This window comes from Vidua chalybeata, chromosome 9 (genome assembly GCF_026979565.1).
Source record: "Vidua chalybeata isolate OUT-0048 chromosome 9, bVidCha1 merged haplotype, whole genome shotgun sequence".
Lineage (NCBI taxonomy): Eukaryota > Metazoa > Chordata > Aves > Passeriformes > Viduidae > Vidua > Vidua chalybeata.
Genome location: NC_071538.1, coordinates 31,333,714 through 31,356,953, shown reverse-complemented (window position 1 = coordinate 31,356,953; position 23,240 = coordinate 31,333,714). Strand labels below are relative to the sequence as shown.

At 40.6% G+C, this 23,240-nt stretch overlaps 1 protein-coding gene across 5 annotated transcripts in view; it reads right to left on the bottom strand.

Annotated features, from left to right (window-relative positions):
- Window positions 1-23,240, bottom strand: part of RABGAP1L (RAB GTPase activating protein 1 like) — a 231,670-nt gene that overhangs the window by 61,079 nt on the left and 147,351 nt on the right. For 3 of the 5 annotated variants that reach the window (XM_053950357.1, XM_053950355.1, XM_053950356.1), the window contains 2 exons: window positions 18,160-18,201; window positions 871-999 (listed from right to left, as the gene is read on the bottom strand). In XM_053950357.1, coding sequence (XP_053806332.1) covers window positions 871-999; window positions 18,160-18,201 — 171 coding nt within the window. Of the gene's footprint in view, window positions 1-870; window positions 1,000-2,368; window positions 2,389-8,002; window positions 8,363-18,159; window positions 18,202-23,240 lie in introns of those variants that run through there. The other 2 variants (XM_053950358.1, XM_053950361.1) reach the window with 2 other exon arrangements.

Here is a 23,240-nt window from a genome sequence, read left to right as displayed (position 1 = left end):
TAACAAATATATTGAGAGAGGCAATAAAAATATAAAAAGAGGCAGAGTGTTGCATGAACATTCTTCCTGGTGGGATATTCTCTGTCCATCACTGGGCCACATCAACCATGCACTTCTCATCAGAGCTCACATTCCAAGAAATGACTAAAACACTTTTTCTCCAAGATCAAACATTAAGCCCCTCCACAGCAATACATATTTCAACAAAAAAAAAAAAATCCAGGACCTTCCAAATGATCACTTTATGAACCTCTGCAGCCGTTTTAAACAGGTTTCCACCCTCAACACCTTACAGTTATGCTTCTCCTGTTTGGTTCAAGTCCAATACTTGTAGTCAATATGTTCAGAGTAACCTGACTTCTGACACCAGAATCTTGGGTAGGGTAAACTATAAAAACATATTCTGTCTTGGTAGGCTTGATATACAAACAAAACTTATTTCTACCTCAATTCAAATGTATTATACACAGCACTCAGCAGATAAACAGCTTCTGAGCAAAACAAATAGTATCTGAGCTTTGTTTGCATGATTATCATACAGTGATTAATTGGTTTACTGCAGTCACTGTTTATAAAACAAATAAGGAATTAGTGAGTTCTATTAATTGTTGATAATGCACCGTATTTTTCTGTTTTAATTATTAGCTTGTACCCAAGTAGACAAAGAGAGATAAGATCACAGACTCACTTTCTTTAAAGACAGAAGGTATGTGTGTAGGTATACAAACATATATAAAATGCAATAAACCAGTGATTTACTTTACTTTCCAATTTCTTTACTTTCCACATGCTACTGCCATTCTTAACGTTGCATTTTACTCTTCTGTACAAACTCCTGGGTAAATGAGAAGCAATAAAGTCCATCCTTACCTTAATATTGCAAGCTTGTTCCATGAGTCTCCGGGCGTTCTCCTCAGCTCTGTACCTCTTGGGCAACTGAACCCTGAAGAATTTTAAAGCTCCTTCAAAATCAGCCTGTAGAAGGTCCTCCTTGGAGGTCTGCAATTAAACACAGGGAACTACAGTAAACCCTGGGAACATGCAGTCATGCTCTTCTACTTGATTTGTCATTTACTGGATGTATTCCAGACCACCAATATTCACATTAGCTCAAAGTCATCCTCTTTGAAATCAGCTCTTTTAACTCTGCTTCATAAACAGAGGCTAAACCCCATCCAAGGAATCCTAGGCAGGGCAGCAGAGGACTGCAAGATGGGAATAATGGATTTTATCCTCCTATACCTGCCAGGTAAGAAAGGGATTCTGCCTCAGCCTGTCAAGATGTCAGTGAAGAGAAAAAAAAAAAAAAAAAAACAAAAACAAACAAGCAAAAAAACAAAAACCTAGGAGAAATGATTACATTTCCTGGAAAGCTTGTGCATTAGAGCATTACTGATTCTCATGGTACTGCCTTAAAAAGTGTATATATATTTAATGTATGTAGAGCCACAGACATGAAGAGCAGAAGCACATGATTCATACAAGGCATCAGCAAGTCCATGTGCTGAAGTCTGTGACACATTTTCTCAGAGAACACCGTGCCAGAAAATGTTCTACATGCTTATTTCTACATCTCCCGTGCTTCTAGTATCAAGTCTAAAAGGCCAGAAGATGTCACACATTCACCATGAATCCACTCCTGTCTCTGACAGAGCAATGTGATTCACAGGGACAAACATATCCATCCTCCAGGTTACTGAGACCTGCACCAAGAGATTCAGAAGGTACCAAATCCCAAGCCTTGGGAGAGTTCCTTTAAATGGTTCACAGAAACTGAAGGTCCTGACAAGACATTTGGGACATCAAAAATGTGAATTTCAAGGGTTCTAACCCAGAAAAGAGTAAACAAAGTTTACATAGTCAACATAGTTACTCATATGGTGGAGATCTACACTGTTTAATGTGTATAACTGCAAATACCTCAGCAGCAACACAGGCACTTTTGGTTAAGGTTAATTGCTGAATTAATTGCTCACATACCACCACCACCATTTCTGTATGTGCCAATGTTTCCATGTGGGCATCCTCTGCTTTCTCATGAGGAACAAACACTCAGGATCATTTTTTGCCTCATTACACACAGTGGGTACATTACACAGACACAAAATTTGATTCTTAACTATGTTGTTATCCACTCGAACTCAGAGAATCTCACAATGGCTTGGGTTGGACGGGACCTTAAAGGCCACCTCATTCCAACCCCCTGCCATGGCAGGGACACCTTCCACTAGACCAGGTTGCTCCAAGCCCAATCCAACCTGGCCTTGGACACTTCAAAGGATGGGGCAACCACAGCTGCTCTGGGAAGCCTCTGCCAGGGCCTCACCACCCTCACAGGGAATAATTTCTTCCCAATATCTTATCTAACCTGGTCCTCTCGCAGTTTGAAGCCATTCCCCCTTGTCCTGTCCCTCCAGGCCCTTTTCCAAGGTCCATGTCCAGCTCTGTTCTTTTCTTTCCTTACTGAGTTCACCCAAGATCTATTTGATCTCCTGTTGTTCACTGCCAAAGAAGCTGCTGGGTCATCACTGCAGGGACCCAGGAAAAGCTGCCTTGGGGGTGCTGATGAGAAACGTTCAGCTTTACAAACTCTCCCATCTGATCCTGTCCACAACCATGGAACATTCAGCTTTACAAACTCTCCCATCTGATCCTGTCCACAACCATGGAACATTCAGCTTTACAAACTCTCCCATCTGATCCTGTCCACAACCATGGAATGTTCAGCTTTACGAACTCTCCCATCTGATCCTGTCCACAACCATGGAACATTCAGCTTTACAAACTCTCCCATCTGATCCTGTCCACAACCATGGAACGTTCAGCTTTATAAACTCTCCCATCTGATCCTGTCCACAACCATGGAACATTCAGCTTTATAAACTCTCCCATCTGATCCTGTCCACAATCGTTTGGCAGCTGCACAACTTGGCCGAGGCTCAATCCAACGAGGCTGATGTGTTGACAGAAAGCTGGGGCAGTTGGTATGGAATGAATTAGATCCACCATGGCCAACATCACACTTCTCCCGGATGAGACTTCCTGAGGTTGTGAATGTTCTTGCCACACTTAAAGCCAGATCACTGTTTCATCCCCCCACGGGGCTGGTTGTTGGAAGCTGCTGCGTGTGGTGGGAGCAGCCGGTCGTGCCCAGCACTGCTGCCAAACCCGTGCTGGAACCCAAGGGCTTCCAGGGAAGTTCAGTGGGTAACAGAGGTGGAGAAGCAGTAAAGGTTTCACGGGATCACAGAATTGTTGGAAAAGCCCTCTAAGATTATCAAGCCCAACCACTTACCCAGAACTGCTGAGTCCACTGCTAAACCATGTTCCTAAGTGCCACATTTGCAAATTCTTTCAGAGATGGTGACCCCACCACTTCCCTGGGCAGCCTGATACAATATCTGAGCACCCCTTCAGGGAAGAAATGTTTATTAATGTCCAATCTAATGGATATTAGGAAACAATTCTATTTTGATACCCAGCTCATAGAAATGGATCTCTCTTCCTCTGTTCTCAGCCATGTTGCTATCTGCCATCACTACCCAATTCAAACAGATTTCCCATTTACATTTCCAGTTTGCTTTCTTGGGATACTCCTGCATATCCAGTCCCCTCCTCTTCCCTTCCTTTACAGCAATTCTATGTAAAACATTTCAAATCAGATCTAATTTTCCAAGGCTTGGATGATTGCTATAGTATTATTTTTAACAGTCCCCAGCAAATCACATTTATTGAACTGTAACTATTGACAACTTTGAGTTCTCCATGCTGAAAAATCTGTAGTCAAAGAAAATACCATAAGATCATGGGAATAAGAACTTCACTAACAGAGTTTGCTGGACTAAGTTTATAGTAATGAAAACTGGAAACCATCAAATTATACAGGTTGGTTAAATGAATTATAAAGCCCAGCTTCTTCTTCTTCACTGAAAAATATTTTAGTTTACTTTAAATCATCTGTTCATTAAAATACTAGTTTCACTATTAAAATCACAAGAAAAAAAAGTGAAAAAGAGAATTTTTGGCACCCCAGGATTCACATTTCTTGACATTTTGTGATTTTAATCAATAAATTTTAAAGATTTCTCTGGAAACTTCTGGCAGTGGTTTGAGAGGCAGAGATTTGTAAATCCTTGGTTGAAGTCACTTAACTCCTGAAACTCATCTACAGCTGATTTCTAAACAGCTGATTTCTCTTACTAAACCATCTGTAAGTTTAATGAGCTAATCATTAAAATTTGGCAGGTGCATTGCATTTTTGTGCATTTGGGAACTTCAGGGTAGTTTTTTATTATCATAGATGTTATTTTTAAATAAACATATTTTTGATTAAAATCTATTTTCAAACCCAAACAAATAAGGAGATTCAGTCAGATCTATGACCCAAAGGTTCAGTTTGCTTTCTAGGTTTTGACTAAATATGTTCTCAAATGTTCTTCCCACATCCCTTAAGTATTTCAATATAGTTGTAAAATGATCTTAAATTAATGAGTTGAAAATTAGACAAAGCCCTTTCCCAAAAGTATTAGCAAAGCTTTCAGATCTGAAGTTTGGTAAAATAGCAAATGTTCAAAATGCACAAACAGAATTTTAGAGACTTAAACAATGTTAATTTTTTTTTTTTTTTTTTTTTTTTTAGTAAATAATGTTACTTTCCCCAAAATATTTAGGAAAAGGTGATTAAAACAAAGGGAAAAGCCTCGAATTTCTTCTTTAATTTAATTTCTCTGTCTTCAATTAATAATCCAGCAGCTTCATTTATTACTGACTCTATCAAAACTCATATTCCAACCTGGGAACTAACATAACAGAAGAAATTTTGGATGAACCACACTGCACGTCCTTAATTTAGTTCTTCCTCCTTCATAAAAACAGATAAAAATTACTTATCTCTGATTTCCATAGAATTTTAGGTGTATATTTCGATTTCTGTAGAATGTCAATGAGCACAAACCACCTGTTTTACACTTTATTGAACATGTGTCAGAAATGAGGCCAGAAGTTGAAGACTGAAAATAACCTGGCCATGCTTTACTATTAAATTTACTTCTGGGACACTCAAAATACTTGTAAGTATCCTCCAATGTTTCAGTATTATATACATAAATATGAAATATTTATGAATATTTATGAAGAATATAGATTTATTTATGAATAACATATATTTATGAATACATACATTCATAAATATATATTTATAAATTCATAAATATATATGTATATGTATATATCAATATATACCTAAATATATATTTATGGATACATACATTCATAAATATGTATTTAGGTATATATTTATATATACATAAATGTGAAATTTATACATTTATATACATAAATATATAACAGAATAATATTAATATATATGATATATGTAATTATTGCAATAGTTATATATATAAATAACAAAATATACTTTCATATTTTAAATAAATAAATAAATAAATATCTATATTAAAAATATATGAATGTATATTTTGTTATTTAATACCTATAACACACAGATTTTACCTTCTTAACTTTCTGGTTTTAACTTATTAAAGAAGATAGAGAGTGTAAAACCAAGGTACACAAGCTATTTACTGCTGACCAAGAGTGCAGTGCTGCATGCTGCAGGACTTGCTCTGTGCTGCCCTTTGACATGAGCCACAGAGCTGGGAGATGCTCAGTGACTCACAGAGGAAATGTAAATCCCCCGACCTTCTGGGCTGGATAAACTCAGCTCCAGGCCTGGGGAAGTTTGGTGGACAGAACTGTGCTGCTGCAGCAACATCAGAACACACTTCTTGGGCAATACACCAAGCTCCTTTTGCTGGCTTTTTTAATACTATATAATCAAACACTTCTTTTCCTAAATAAAATCCATGCCCTCTGTAACACACTGGTACAAAAATGCTGTGGGGGAAAAAAAAAAAAAAACACCTCACGGTTTATGAGTGGAGAGCTGGGATCCACAATCACAGCACTGATCTTGTGCACACTCAGTGATATCCCTCTTCACCCCTGCCTTTCTATGTAGCTCCAAACTTACATGGCAAAGTTCATTCTGCCACATAAAAAACCGTTGCAGATGGGTAAGAAAATCCCCTGGCTTCCCCACTCCAGGTCATTCCAAAGGGAGCAAATCCCCCAGAACTGGTGCTGTTCTACCTACCCAGAAGTGTGCTCAGGTAGGAGGTGATCAGAATTTTTCTAAGACTGGCATAGAGGTTATAGATTGTACTTATCACATAACACTGCAATAACACACACTCTACCCATCACAGGCATTTATCCCCAAAATCACAGCAGAGAGAGAAGCTATGCACGTTAAAAAAAAAAAAAAATGTGCTTAATTTTATGAAACACTGAAGTTTTGAAGGATCTTCAGTTCTGATTAAAGTACAAATTCTTGGTCCTCACAGATTTCTCATTTTTAATGTATTATCAGAACACAGTCTTTCCTTTCTGAGAAGGGTGTGTGAAAAGGCTTGTATGTCAGGAGAGGCATATTTAACTAATAAAACCTGACAGGGAATCACACTGACTCTGCAAGTCAAGTCTCTCTCATTACACAAAGCACTATTTGTATTATTTTACCTTTTTCACACTCTTTTTTTCCTTTTAACAAACAATACAATGCCACTCAGCAAAGCCAAAGTGCCTGGAAGATAAGGGATGTGAAATTGCCTGGTGTTCTCCATGGGCCAGATACAAAGCCTGGTTAAGTCAAGTGAAAAAGAGCTCGGTGGTTTGTCTCTGCTTTCCTTAGAGCTCATCACAGCACAATTCTGGGTGATTTGGCAGCCCTTGCCCAGGAAAAACCATCAGCAGGATGAGTGTTTTGGTACACTGGGAGGTAGCTGGAATAATGATAACACACCCAACAGCTCAAACCACGCCTCATCAGGGACTAGACTCAATTCTACAAGTGACTCTGAATCCCCAAATCCAGCTGCACTGTAGCAGTGTGAATTTTTGATTTTTATTTGGTATCTCCCAGAGCAGGCACACAGCGTTCCAACCACCCACGCTGTTTGTACCACTGAACAGGATGTAACACACAGAGCACATGGATTCCTGTGAATCCTGAGGAGCACCAGGATGGGTTCAGTAGGATGAAAAAAATGGACAGGCCACTGTATATAACCACAATATGGGTAGGGAAATAAAGGAAAGGCACCATAGGAAATGAGGGGGATCAGGAAAGGACTGTCTTCCCATGGATCACACAGAAATGCCATTCTGGTGTGCCAGGCCATGGACACAGCTGCAGCCAGGCGTGGTTACACCACCCTGAGCAGACTCAGCCAGGACTAAGCACTGGCTCCCAGATTTGCCACTCTTTTATGGGTTTGGGGCTGCTTTGTACAGCAGCAGAAATGATAAAACTATGTTCTCTGTGCCATAACATGGCACACCAACTGCAGGCACCCCCCACACAGACAGCATTTGCCATGATGGATGAAAACACCCTTAACAATTTATTTCCCAGATCATTCTACACAGGCATTTTCAACTTTTTTACATACTGTCAACTGCCTTTCCAAAACCAAACACAGAAACAGCTGAAAGCCAAAATGCACCAACACAGCCTGATTTTTAAATGATGAGTCTTCAAAGACAACCTATGATGTGAGAAGTATAAAATCTGAAATGCTGACCATTAATGCACTTTGCGTCAGTACCTAGAAGGTGACTGGGCACACTGCTTATCTGGAATCATTACAGGACTGTGAACAAAAGCACTCAGGGATTTAGGAAAGATGTTTTTTTTATGATTCAGCCCTGGCTGATGATCCTTCAAGCTAGTTAAGGAGTGGCACTGGTCCCCATTAGCAGGACTAGTGTCCAGCCTTGCTGAGCTAACAGCAGAAAGAAAGACTCAGTGCTTAGGAGATGGATTATGAGGAGCTGAGAGAAAAAAACAAGAGCCCTCTCATCCCTCCTGGGGGCTGAAGCAGGGTTGGGAGGGAGAATGGCACATTCCCAAGGAATTCATTTCATGAAAAGGTGATCTCACCGCAAGCAGCCGAGGCACAAAGAGGCGATGCCCCATGCCCAGAAGTTCCAGCACCCGACACGCGTATTCATTCACCAGCTTGCTCCTCTCGTCGTGCATGTCCTGGGACTTCTTGGCAGGTGGGGTGAGCTTGGCAGCCGGGCTTTTGCAAGGTACCCCTTCTTCCATGAGCAGTAAGTAGTAAGAATCCAGAGTGAGAAGAACGGGCTTTATGAACGGCAATTTCCTAAAGTGCGAGATTAGGAGAGCCAGCCTCCAGTCTCTGAAATGGGTTTGGATGGCTGCTCCAGCAACGCCCCTTTAGCCTCTCAGGAGGAGAAAAACATCTTTGCTAAGAATCAAGGAAAAATACGATCCACCGTGCTGGCTCAGCCAGAGTCCGAAGGCGATGCGAAAAACCAACCAGAGAAAGCATGGATCTAAAAATGCACATAAAAAGCAGGAAAATGGCAGCGAAGGAGCAAGGGAGGCCGGGCTGGGAGCAGAGCAGGGGCGAGCTGCTCGGGCTCAGTGCCCGTGCGGGTGTGCGGGAGCCGGGAGCGGCGGCACGCAGGGCAGCGGAGCCCGGGCACTCCTGAGGCTGCACAGAGAAAAGGATGAGCTCATTGCAATGCCCGCTCCCACAGCAGCGCTCGCTCAGCATCAGACACGAACGGGTGGGAAAGGGGGGCTGGGAGCAGGAGGAGGGGAAAGAGGAGGAGGAGGGAGGGGTGCCTGGGCACCGGGAGCCTCTCAGGGGGAGAATGCCGTAATAAGAAACCAATGGTGAGCACGGACAGCAGGGCTCCCACCCTCCCACCCCTCCATCGGTTCCCTGCTGGGCTTTGGCTGTTCAGTCCCGGCTTGCAGCACATTTACGCTCCGTAGCGGGGACGGATCGGCCTCCCAGCCGATAGAATGACTTGTACACACAGTCTGCTTCGGAATGATGAAACACAGACTCGCTGTAGGTGGGGCAGGGCACCCTTCCCCTCGCCAATGGCGACCGGAGAGGGGCCAGGCTATCGGGGAGCCGGGGAAGGCACAGCCCGTCTGCACAGCTCGTGCTGGATGAAACTCAACCATCTAAAACACCACCGCTGCCAGCGCTGTGCTCCCGGGAGGTGTTTCTAAATCTGGAGGCGATGGGCAGAGAGGGAGTGATGTCAGCACATGCGTTTGAACGGATTCTAGAAGAGTGCTGCGCGCAGGTGAGGAGAATGCACGGATGTCACACCGGCGGTGTCCCGGCCATGTCCCTGTGCAGGACACGGCCCGCGTGCCTCTCCGTCTGCTAAGGCAGCCCGGCAGCTACTGCTCCCTCCCACAGCTCTGCCTTCAGAAAGCAGGTCTTTATGCTCCTTCGTTTGTGATTAGCCTCGTCATAAAATGGGGTATGTAACAACACCACCCATTTCCAATTTCAACAGACAGAAATATTCCACATTTCTAACATAAAGGTCGTAATTTCAAATATTGCGAGAAGCTCTAAACCACATAAATGGCAAACACTTCTGTAACTGTGTATTTAAACTCTACAAATCATTTTCCTAACATATCAAGAAAAAACATACTTCCTTCAAATGCTAATAGAAAGTAAATATCTGTAGGATGGGGTCACTGATTTAAAATAATAAACATGTTAATGAGACGCTAAAATATGGAAATCATCGAGTGAAAATTGAACTGAGGTATAATTATACAAAGAATCAGTATTTTTATATATAGGGCGATAGGGAGTGATATTTGAAGTCGTTGGCTTGAGGTGACACATGAAGGAGTTGGGAAAAGCATTAAAGCAGAAGTCAGAGGTGAAAGGCACCAGAAGATGCCACTGAGGCCCCAAGGATGATGATCCAGGATTGACTCAGCTAAAGCCCCAGCAGATGTGCAGTAGTGAACAGGCTGCTAGCACAGATGGTGCTCTGCAAGCTGATTTAAATCCCCCAGGTTGCAAACCAGTGTTCTGCAGATGAAAATCTGCAAATGCCACTGCAGTTCTGCCAGGCTGAGATGAAGGTGTTCACTGAGGGCCTTGTGCACAGGAGCCACAAGTCTCTTCAGAGCAAAGAAGCCACAACCAACACACTTTTCATTCCAGTTTAAGGCTGTGGGCAGGATGAGAACGCTCCCATTCTTTCCAGGCTCCATCTGCACGCAGTTCCAGAGACTCAGGTTTGTTTTTCAGCCTGTGACTCTGCACACAGGTGCCCAACCCACCACAGGTTACACACCAGACTGCAGGTTTGTAGGGAAAGGGTTTAAAGGAAAGGAGGCAGCTTTGCCTATGTCTGAATTACATTTTAAACACATGCTGGTAAGCGTGAAATTCTAGAAACATCAGGTTCTACAGCTCTGTGTGAATGAAAACCTTGCTTAAAGCATTAAAAAGGAAGAAGTAAGAGCTCTGTAAGTGTGGGTGCTGGGAAGTTACAGAACTGACCAGGCACAGTCACCAGCGATCCAAGGGCTAAACAGGCAAGAGGATGGGGAATTCAGAGCACCAGCAGTGTCAAAAGCCTTTAATTCTTTATTGTGTGAGTCAGACTTTAATCAGCTAATAGCTCGGATCCTCACAAAAATTCAGGTTTGGTTCATTTTGGTTAAGGTCTGGGCTGATGAAAAATGGAATTAACTGATGATTAAATAAAGTCTGGAAGTCTAAAAATTTGTAATGGGATCCAATAGTTAGAGGTGAAAACCAGATGAATTCAGGTTATAAATGAAGTGCAAATTTTTAGGAATTAGGAAAATTACCTGCAGGATTACTTTCCCAAGAGATGTAGTCTACTACCATCATTATATTTTTTACATCAGGCCTGGAATTTTTCAAGAGGTTTCAAATATGAAAACTTCCAAGGCATGACCAAAAAACCTCCTTAATTTTATCAGCTGAAATCCATTGTTCCATGCTTTTCAGCAACTCCTTTCACACAGTGTAACAGTGAACCATCATTCAGATTTTTATACTTCCTACCATTCTTATTTATTTCCATATCCTCACTGAACACATATCTTATTTTTATCCATGTCTCACCAGGAATTGTGATTTTTCCTTCCTGTATGCTATTGGATTACTGTCCCAAATTCTTCAGAAGGGCCTGACTGAAGTGAATTTAAAGCCTAAAAATGACCCAAAAGGCAATAACTAAGGCAGTAACTAAGATGTCTGAGGATGAACACACATTACTCGTGCTTTGACTTCCATCTCATGGACTATCTGGTCTTCAAGTGCAGGTAAATTCTGTTTCTGGCCCTCCTACCCATGACATGCCTGCTTACTCAACACAGATCTGATGCAGTTCAGAGCTGCTCAGACTTACACAGCTGAACTCAGAAGAAATTCATGCCAAAATAGTCTCATAGTAAACAAAACCATATAGAATATTACTTGAAATAATCTATATTCTGTACCAAGATACCAAGGATCTTGACAGGCAGTCCTTTATAAATCTATGTATTTTAAAATATTAAATCTCTGTATTTTAGTGGCAAAGATGACTGACTCTGAAACACCAAATAGACTAAGATGGGAAGAAAAAAGTTATATTTGAAGTCTACTCCTGTAAAAGGTAAGACAATCAGCACCAGAACAGCTCTGAAAATCCACATGAATGATATCATGGCCACAGTAAGAACTTTACCTCTTACCAGAAATTATTATGTCCTTTATGTTCTTTGGGGCTAATTACAGCTGTGTAATCTGGATTTAGCAAAGGCTACATCTTGATCATTATATACAGAGAGAACACATGAAACCAGCTGATTTCCACAGCAGGTTCCAGCACTGATCCATGCTGGTTAGTTCTTAAACAGCTTGGGAAGAGGGTGAAGGATGAGATGACAGTGTCTGCAGGTGCTCTCAAATTATTCAGGGATTTAAAGACAGGGGTTACAATAAAGAACTGCAGAAGGGCCATAAAAGACTCAGTGACTGGGCAGTAGAACAGCCAAGGGAAGTAAATGTACATAAATCTAAACTGATGCATATGGAGAACAGCATCAATTTTCCACATAAATGATAGACAATTGCTACTCAGAAATGGATCTTGGGACTCACTGTGGAGATTCCTATGAAAATACCTGATCAGTGCACAGTGGAGATCAACAAACTGCATCAAATGGTGGGAACTACCAGGGAAAGAGCAGAGATCTAACCAGAGAACACCATTATTCTTCATGTAACTTCATGTGAGATTCTTCTCTGATATCCTTCACCATGCTAATCCTCCCTTTTCAAAAAAGGGATAATAGAGATGGAAAAATATTTAGAGAGAATCAGAAGCCTCCAAATGAGGAGATAAGAACAGACTTTGATTTTTAAGCCTGGAAAGCAGAAAGTGATGAGGGATATGTAGTGTTGTCCTAATTTTTAAAAGTGTTAAGTTTTCTTTTATAGTTCTTTTGAAAGTTCTGAAGTTCGCATAAAGCTTCTTTAGCCTTCTGATAATGTTTACATATTTCTACTGGAGTTCTCACGCACTGTTCTTGTAAATATTGATTGTTTTACATTCTTCTTTGTAAGAAGAAAGAATTGATAAACTGTTAGTTTAACCAGTGTAGTTGGAGAGGTGGCAATTTCATCCTCCAATCCACGATCACTTTTAGAATTCTATATATTACAAGGTCAGAAATAAAAATAATTCTTTTTCTCTCTTAAACTCACCAAGCTTCTGTATACTCATTTTGTGTCCAATAGTGACAATCTAGACTTACAAAGTCCTGAGTGTTGTGGAGAAAGTGAAGAGATACCAAATGTCCAAAATGCCTGCCTGACACAGGAACCTCACATGAAAGTCACAGGGTCCAAAGCAAACAAAATAATTATTAAACTGTGAAAATCTCTGGGGCTACTCACATGTGTTCAAAAAGCCAACAAAAAAAAAAAGCCACGAAATAACAATCCATGCAGAATTATTAAACACGAGAAAGCACTTTTTTCTCAAGAGTTTTCAAGACATAAATTGCCAGAGGCAAAAGAAAAGAGTTTTGTTGTCCTGTTCTTAGAAGTCTTTCTCACATATCTGCTGCTGGCAATGAGACACTGGGGTCGACAAGCCAGTATAAGTCTGGTGTGGAATAACAATTTGTATGTTTTCATTCACTTCAATTACATACTTGGAGAAAATATTTTCCCAAATGATAACATTTGCTAGGTACATGAGATAGACACTATTTAAATTATATTAATAATAATAATTATAAAATTTATTTAGATAAATAATAATTATTAAAACAATTATAATAAAAATAATTGTTTCAGTCAGAACTGTATGTTACCCTGAAAACACCATCTTCTCTTTCCAACATCTAGAAATTACCAACACATGATATAATAGGAGTCATTAATATCTAAGTCAGGGTTCACTGCTACTAAAGACATTCAGGTCAACAAATTTCATGTCATTTTCTCTGCTGTCAGTCTTCTTTTTGAACCCTTTGGTTAGTCAGGAATAATATTTCACACCAACATAAGAGCACAAGACAGTCCTCAGAGTTATCAGAGCAAATAGATCCTTTAGAAATATGAAAATACAACATGAATACAGACAACATGATGTGACCTCTGTTTAAGATCCAGTCACCTCTGGAGGTGATGCAGAAGAGAATCGCTAAGATGCACTGGAGTTCAACAACACTGAGAATACTGGGTTATTTAATAAACAATGTGAATGGTATCTAGAAACACTTCAAGGTGATAAAAGCAAGTGGGAGTGGTGTTGGAAGGGAACTGTTTAAGTTGAAGAACAATGCTGATGTAAGAGTAGCTGAGGGTAAAATGATCAGTAATAAATCCAATCAGGACTAAGAGAAATGGCCTTCCAGCAGCAATTCTGAAAGCTGCTGGTGCAGGTTCTGAAATAGATGCTGTGTCACATAATGGCAGTTCTTCAGCCCAGGAGGTCCTTTTCAGTCCAGATACAGAATGAAATAAAGATAATAAATAACTCTCCTTATCCAAGGTAATTTTGACACATTTTCTTTTAGAATCTACATCTGCCATCCCTGCCATTGTAAGTGGGATAGTGCTCCCTGATGTCTGGGACACTGACTGACACAAAGGGCTTTGAGACTGAAAGGTGCCAGCAGAAATAACCAAGAAACACAATTCTCCTGTTTGTGCAATACTCAGATATCATTCCTGATCACATGCAGAGAGGAGGAGTGTCAGAACTCACAAGCCCATTAGAAATGCTGCTCACCTTGACCAGAATTCAAGGAATGATGTAGAAAAGTACTCGGTTTAAGATATTATAGGGACCAGAGTAAAATCTCTGTAAGGTAACAAAGCACTGGCTGGAAAACACAAGCAGTAACAATAACATTTCTCACTCTTTTCTACCCATTTTCTTTTCAGTATTATAAACCTTCCTTCCTCTAGCATTAAGCAACACATTTTTAACAGTCACACAGATTAAAACTCAATAAGCCAAATGTTGAGCTTAAGTGTTGTGGATCACACACTCTGTGAGGAGATGAATTCTAAAAATTAAAGGTTTGGACATGCACTATTTTTAAAGCTCTGGTTCATTCTTACATTTCCAGTACCACATGCTCTTCCCTGCCTTTTAAGGAATTAGCAGCCACAACAGTAGTGAATCTAGAGCCTGAATTCTACAAAATCATGTATTTTAATTCTTGCCTCAGTTTGCTAATGCCAAAATAAAGTTTGCCTTAGCTAATTTTGCCAAGTTCTAAGATCATAAACAAGATTTAAGAATTAATCAGTGAAATCCCTTGGGTTACCAGGGACAGGCCCCGAGGGAACAGCTGCAGCTGGGCCAGGGCAGGGTCAGGCTGGAGCTCAGGGAAAGGTTCTTCCCCAGAGGGTGCTGGCACTGCCCAGGCTCCCCAGGGAATGGGCACGGCCCCGAGGCTGCCAGAGCTCCAGGAGGGTTTGGACAACGCTCCCAGGGATGCACAGGGTGGGATTGTTGGGGTGTCTGGGCAGGGCCAGGAGTTGGACTTTGATGGTTCTTGGGGGTCCCTTCCAGCTCAGGACATTCTATGACTCTATGAAATACTAAAACAGAAAAGAAGCTTACAATTTATTTCTTTTTTTTTAGCATACGTGAGGATATAATGCTTTTAATTTCCAGCAAAGAAACAAACTAGCTGATGACACATGGAATTAGGAAGTGTGCTGGCACTGGAAGGGTGCATTTTCCTCTGTCATTCTCAGTAATAATATTAATTGGGATTTTTAAAATGAAACTATCAATACTGGGTTTTGGGTTGTTTTAAACCACAGATTTTTATGCTGTCTTTTTCCACATTGGGATTCTCTTCACATTCCAGTGTTTCACTGCATTCTCCACTGCTCAGAAAATGAGAAGTGAGGAGTTAGGATTTCCAGCAGCTCAGGATCCTGAAGGGTAATTCAGATGCAGTCCCTACATGATGCAAGTCAATGACTCCCAGTGTGAGATAGTGCCACCAGCTGGGGACCCTGAGCAGGCTGTGGAGCACAACATTTGGATGCTACAGAACAGATCTCCATGTTTTCCTTTGATAAGAAATCAGATTAATGCCCAAGCTATGGCTTTCACAGCTAAAGAGCTTTAATCCTCCAGCTGTTCATTGCTGCAGGCTTACTCAGGATGTGGGAGAAGGGAAGAGGAAGGATTCCTGCATGTCTCAAATGTTTATTTTCTGAGCATGACTGCACCAAAATGTCTCAGGCAATTGGTCACAGAAGTAGCACTGTCATTTCCAAACTAAGAGCATTCCCTGTGAGCACTGAGAGACACAGCCTTGACTGCAGGAGAGTTCCAGATAAAAGCTTCTCTTCCATTGCTGTTTAGTGAGGGATTCGGATGCACACACTTCACTAGAAGCAAGGAAAATGGCATTTACAGAAGAAAGGCTCCAGTATTCCACTTATGAAGGATTCCCTTATCCAAATTTAAAATAATCCAAGAGGTTGTGGATGAGAGAATAATTGCTCTGTTTTAAAAAAGAACAAATCGTTGGGAGTTGTTTTCATTCACTCCAGAATCAGAGACAGACAAGAGCTTTGAAACAGTTTTAAAAACAGTTTTTCTGCAGCATATTCAGGCCCTATAACTTGAACAGAGCAGCACACTAAACCAGTTTGCTCCTAATGATTAGGAGAGATGAACACATTTGAATAGGAAAAATCTTCAGTTCTTAACTATTTTCTTCCCTAACAGAAGAGCAATTCTTGCTGAAAGCAAATTAGAATGCTAATTCAATTGTATGTAAGCACCAGTTCATCTCCATGCCACTGTGGAACTGTGCTCTTAGGTGTTTCTGAGTTAGAATCTTATCTTTCTTACTTCAATTTTCTTTCTTTGGCTGCACTATAGAAATACTTTCTCAGGATAAAACCTCCCTTACCATTTATTTAGTGTCTATTCCTGCTAGAACAGGCTGCTACAGCATACACATGCAAGAACTGTAACTGCCACAAGCAGAATTAAACCCAACTCTTAAACTTAAAAAAAATAGTTAGAAATAAGAGTGACAAATTACATTATTGAATTTTCCTCTGGAATATCCAAATAGAAACGTTCAACTGGAGAAGCAGCATGTCATGGGTATATATAAAATGAAAAGACTGAACACTTGTAGTTAAAAGAAACTGGGCTAATTATTCAGCAGGAAACAAATTCCTTATTTGCTGTATGACAGCCATGAATTCCTTCCAAAGTTACATTTTCTAAACACTTGTTCTGCTGCTAACCTTGGTTCAACCCTTGCCTCTCACAGCAGCAGGAAATGTAAAGCAGGTGGCCCCATAGCCATCATTCATAATTAAATTGAGCTCAGTTCTCATTCCCTGAAAACCCTGTCAGCCACCTGCAGCTCTGTGCAAGTACTCTTCCTTTTCTTCTTTAGCTTTAAGATCCCTAAGTTGGTACCTCTGCTTCTTCCCAGAACGTGTTCCTACCATGACAGCAGCAAACCTGCTGCGTGTGGGCTGGGTTCTTCCTCTCCCTTCCTCACTAGCATGCCATAACCTACCAGATTTCCCCATGCCTTGAAAAATGGAATATTAACGACCCCCCGCAGTTGCAAATAAAACATAAAACAGGAAGAAAAGAGCACACATTTCTCTCCCTCCTTTTTACAAATTTCGATTTGTGTAGGAGCACTTGCCTGCAAAGATATATTAAACCAATTTCCTGTTTCCAGGAGTCTTCATTAAATACATGCACTCACGTAGAGAGCCACAACCCCGTTTTCCACATCAGCTATGTAAAACACAGGTTATTTTCTATCTCCTGCCTACACTGCAGTATTTCACTGAAGTCACCTACCCTCAAGTTGGACACAGTGTGATCCTTTGGGTCCCTCCCACCTCAAGAGATGCTGTGGTTCTCTGAAAATATACATGTTTGAAAATTTCAAACAGCACATGGAGGTATATTCCTGGTGTGGAGCACTTCTGCCATAGGATTTTGTGCCATAGAAGCTGAATCTCTGAGAATTACTCATTGCTGAATAACTCAATCAGCAGCTGTTTGCTCTTTCTAGGAAAATGACAAAGAAATCCCAGTGGAGGACCAGCAACAGTGCAGTGCTTCCAGTCTGTATTCCCATTATGGGCTGGGTATGGTATGAGTGACAGGTAGTTCTAGCCTGTCAAATTTCAGAATTTCAAATTCCATACTATGTGCTTGCATGTGGGCTGGATTTGAACCAGAGCCAACTTGTGGAGGTCAGTGTAAGTTAACTCAGAGCTCATCTCACTGCACCCAGTGCTTTACCTGCAGGTTTACTTGGTTAGGGAAATATTTTATGTCTTTGTGGCCAAAGACAGAAGTTCTCCATATCAGTGAAGATTTCTGTTCCTCTCTCAGTGTCACAAATACATTTGATACCAGTCAATCACATTTTATACAAAAGAACCCAGACACAAAATAGATACGCTGTGAAATGAATCTGAATTATTTTCTTAACAGTAATTACATGAGATATTTAAATCTTTAGACTGCATCCCTTGTTTCACAAGTTTTATGATATTATTAAATTTAATAACAACATATCTATCGTAAGTACAATTTTGAAGACACCTCTACCCAAATGGATATTTCTCCTTCATTCACTTCTGCAGAGGTCCCATTATTATTGTTCCTTTAGACATGATATTAAGATAATCAGTATTTTTTTTAATTTAAAAGAACAAAACAATTTTTAAATAAATTACTTACCTTTAAAAGAGCCAAAGCCACATGGAAGATTATGTTCATACCCTGAAAATAAGAAGAAAGAGACTTCAATCAGTCCCAGCATACAAACCTCTTTTCATATTTCCCATTATGTGGCATCAAAACTCAATGCTGTAAGTCCCTGGGAACACTTCCTTTTTCCTGCTACACTTGGAAGGTCCTCATTGAAGCCCCAAGGCACTTTCCAAACTCCCACTATGGGGAAGATCTCAGCTCTTTGGGGCTTTGGGAAACTTCAGTGACTCAGGTGCTGTGGATGTGCCAGGCTGTCCCTGCTTCTGTTTCAATGCCTGGCAATGCTGGCTTTCTTGAACAGTGCAGGATATTGGCATCAGCAAAATGCAATAAATATTCTAGGTGATAGATTTTTGTCAAGAAACAAGCTTAGCTATGATTTATCAGGTACAATCTTGCATACTCAAACTGTAAAAAAACGCCGAAATATAACAAAGACAACCCCACAGGTACACAGGACATCTTTTTTTTCTGTGTTTAGCCAAAAGTCAAAACTATTTCAAAGCTAAACAAGCTGCTGTTTGTGTCCAGTAGTTGCTTGCTGGTTTGCAAAAGCTGGAAATACAAATGTAGAGAAATGCATTCAGTGAGAAATACAGGGATAACAGGCATTTATTTGAAGATTAAAGGAAGTCTGCAGCCTACATATGTTGATAATTTAAGCTTATAAACAAATTTGTCTTCATCCAAATATGAAAAATACCATATGCAGTTCTTGTTTGCTGTACCATGTACTTTGTGTTCAGACTGTTTTCCTCAATTATATTTTCCAAATCTTCTTGCCTTGTTTAATGGCATGATAAATATTTTCTAACAATGGCTCCCAGAGCTGGTATCTAGAAACATCTCAACAGATTTGCACACAAGTAATGCTGCAATTATATTTTATTGTTGTGGGATAACAACAAGACTTGTGACAAGGAAACGTTCTCCAAGCAATTTCTGCTTCTGCAATTGAATGTGTTTCCAATCCTCTTCCTGAAAGCCTGAGACCATGTGTCTATAAAAATCAGCTTTTATAAAAACATGCTGGGACTTTACAGAAGCCTTCTTGGGAATAAATTGTATTTTGAACGTAGATAGTAGGGTGCCTTGAAGGGATTGTACCATTAATGAGTCCTGGAAATGCTGCAACATCAGACATAATGAATATTGCAACACTGAATTACTTTGCAGTTCACTGTATTATCAGTGACAACAACCTGGTTTTTCCCACTAGAGGTCACAATTGCAGCAGGACTGAATCTTGCTTCATCACTAGGAAACCCTTTTTCCAATTAGGATAACAATTATTTCTAGTTGTTTGGCTTTATGTGCTTCTTTTTGATTGAGAAATGTAGAAAAATAGAAGCCCAATTGTGACTTTCAGTCATGACATTGATAATACCAGAGTTCCAGCAGTAGTAATTTAAGTTCATAGTACTTTCAGGTTTATTTCAAATATTAATCTGAAGTCAACAGTTAATTCTACACAGTTATGCCATTCACAAATTTTACTTCCTAGCAGAGAGGACTGACAAACGCACTCTCTGTAAATGAGAGGAATATCAACAATCTATCACAAACACTGCATTTTATTCTTAACAAACTGATCAGATTTTGTTATGATATGAGTAAGACTACTATGTCTAATAGTTGGACTACTGACGAATTAGTGCTCTGTATATTTTCTGGCATAAGCACAAAGAAATGTACACCAGTTCTCATTTATTTTCTAAACATTGTTTTCTGATGAAACTAACGCTGATCCTGAATTCAAATGAATAAAACTCTCTCCTGGTACTCCTCTTATACCATCACTCTTCCCATGGACAGCAACTGCAGCAGAATTAGGTTTCTACCTGCCTTGAGAATCCCCATCTCTTTCTCAAGCCCCACCAGGCAAGGGGCAGCTCACAGACCTGCTCCTGTTACTTGAGGTAACTTGCTCAAGGCTCAAGCACCCTAAAATCAGAACATGAAAGGACTTAAAATATCCTTATCCAACTGTCCTGAGCAGCATTCTGCTACTCTCAGTACCAGAAAAACACCTGCAGCCTCCTCCTTCCTCCAAGGCAGAGGGAAGTCCTGAATCAGTGCAGCATTTTTGGGCTGAGGCAGCACTGCTGCAGTTTCCTGCTGCCCAGTGGGGACTTGCAGGGCCAATAGAGCCAACAGCTGGCTGGACTGGAGGTGGATGCTCCAGATTTCAAAGCAGGGAAAAAACTCACCCCCTGTTTGAACCACACACTCAATATCCCCTGATCTGCCTGCTGCAGTTATTTGTCCTAATTAATGCAAGACTCTTCTTCCACAGCCAAGTTTAATTATGATGATTAGGAAAAAGAAGGCTCAGCTCATTTTGCCACAGTCTCTTATTTAAAACCTTACTTAATTTACCACACAGTGATTTATAAGCTTCAGCTTAAGCTTCTTCAGCTATTTTAGAAGACCAAAAATACCAAAGTGCACCAGACATATAAATCATTGTTAGCAATATCCCTCCAGCAATGTGATAATGGAAACATGGAAGTACATACAAATCATCCATGAGGGGGAAAGAGAAGGGAGCCCATATGAAATGAGCTTTTGGTAATTACTTTATAAAACCAAAGGTCATATGCTTAACTAGGCATTTTGAAATAAATGCTGTATGTCTTGGGGATGATTTTTAGCCCATATCTGGGGTGGACTTTTTTGTTTGTTTTTGTTTTGTGTCTGGAATGGTCACTGCCTCTTTCAAACCAAGACACTATAATACCATGCAGATCTCATCTTGAGCTTTAAAAGATTTGCCTGTGTAGAAGTTGTTCAGAATTTCCTTAACACTTTTTAAAATACAGAACAGTCAAAAGTAAAATAACACACTTATAAACAAGAACTTGTAACAGCACAGGAATGGTGAGGGGCTTGTCCTCATGTCCTATCACAGAATCAGGTGTTATTTAAGGACCCTCTGAAGCTTGTGCAGAGGCTTTAAAGAGAACTTTAAGAGAGCTCATGAAACTCAGGAGTTTTGGAGAAGGAACAAGCCCAAGTCAGAGAAATGAAAGGGGAAGGGAAGGGAAGGGAAGGGAAGGGAAGGGAAGGGAAGGGAAGGGAAGGGAAGGGAAGGGAAGGGAAGGGAAGGGAAGGGAAGGGAAGGGAAGGGAAGGGAAGGGAAGGGAAGGGAAGGGAAGGGAAGGGAAGGGAAGGGAAGGGAAGGGAAGGGAAGGGAAGGGAAGGGAAGGGAAGGGAAGGGAAGGGAAGGGAAGGGAAGGGAAGGGAAGGGAAGGGAAGGGAAGGGAAGGGAAGGGAAGGGAAGGGAAGGGAAGGGAAGGGGAGAATGTTGGAGTTTGTACCATAATTCAACCCCCTTAGAGCTCCTGCTGACTGCCACACTGACCATCCTCTGCTTTACAGACAAGCTCTGCTTTACAGGAGCACTTACTCCAGAAGAAAAAACATAATTTAGCAGAAGAGCCCTTAATACCTACTGGTACTGGGATGAACATTCACCATCCAGGAAGTCCCCACTGAATTAATAAAGATTGTGATTCATAGAAACATCTGCTTCTTTGAACTGCATGTCAAAAACCCTGTAATTTCCAGCCACCACTGGAGGTAATGTTCTCATGGGCAAACCAGTGAAACTCTCTCATGAGACTGTAAAAAATGAAATTACTCATGTGCACTGAAATTCAGACTGGCTGAAAGTAAATGGAAATCTTAAGATGTTAACTCTAGGCTAGTGAGAGATTTTCCCAGTTCCTTAACTCCCTCCAAAGCCAAGACTCCTTCTGCAGATAGAGCCTCTTTGAGGAGCCCTCCCTTTGAGTCCCTCTGCACTCTGAAACAAAATTACTTTTGAAAAGGCTTGAAAATTAGGCTGGGAACAAAGAACAAACTGAGACTGGTAAAGATGCTATTCTATGGGACCCAGTTTGCATTCAGTGAGACCTCTGTGACAGAAAGGCTGCCTGTGGCTTCCTGCTGAAGGGAGGAGGCAGATTTATTCATCTGACCCAGCAAATCTAGCCAGAGGCCAGAAAAAAGGAAGTCAAGGGGCAGCAAAGCAATATTTGTTATGAGCAAAATTCAACAGCCAAGCACAGAGCTGAGTGAGGATAAACAATTTAGTTGTGTGTATCTGGACAACATTTGCACTGGGGATGACTTTAGAATTTCTCGCCTGTTTTAAAGCTTCTGTTTAATGGTAGAAGCCTCAAGAGAAAACAAGCTATAATCAGTATTAGCATCTCTCCCTCTCCAACCCAGACCCACTGACAGAGCTCCCTCTGGTTACACAGTAATACCCTTGGCACCATCTTCACCAACAAAAGGAAGTGAGTATCTTTTTTTTTTTAAAAATGAAATTTAATTCATCATCAATATCCTTATCTGTGTTTTTCCCCCTAGATATGCATGACATGTAAAAGGAAACCGTGAAGGTACTGATAAAATATTTCTAAAGTTCAGCACCAGGTAAAAAGACAGATTCAAGAGTCAAATACGCAGCTCCTTAAGGGCTGAGAAGTCTCAAGCCCCACATGACATGAACTTCTTCCAGCTTTCTAATAACTGAATTTTCCTTTCTTTAAAGGGAGACTAGCTATTCAACAGAAGTTAACTTGGCATTGCTTCATAATTCCAAAGTGTTTCATAATTATGTGTTCAGTTGCACAGTTTTTCAAGGGAGCTGCAGAGGGTAATTGGGGTTACAGACTCTAAAGGAGAATTAAAATTCTATTTATGTTTTGGATGGGTTCCAGCAAAACAATTACTTGGCAACTCTTATATGTTGAGAACACACAATAAACTTTAGGAATGTCATAAACGTCTTTGTTTTGTTGACAAGATGAATATATGGTCTGAAGCTCCAAGTTCCCTTTGTAAGCAGGGCACCCTTGGAACATGCTCTGCAGGGGCATGCACTTTAATTAACATCTTTTAGGCTGTTTGTGTGGCTTGCACATTTATTCCAGCTCAATGACGAGATGACAAAAGGAAAAAATGGTTAAAACTCCTGTTCAAATAAGGCACAACATGAATTAGCAGGTTTTGTGTAGACAACAGATACAGGAAAAGCT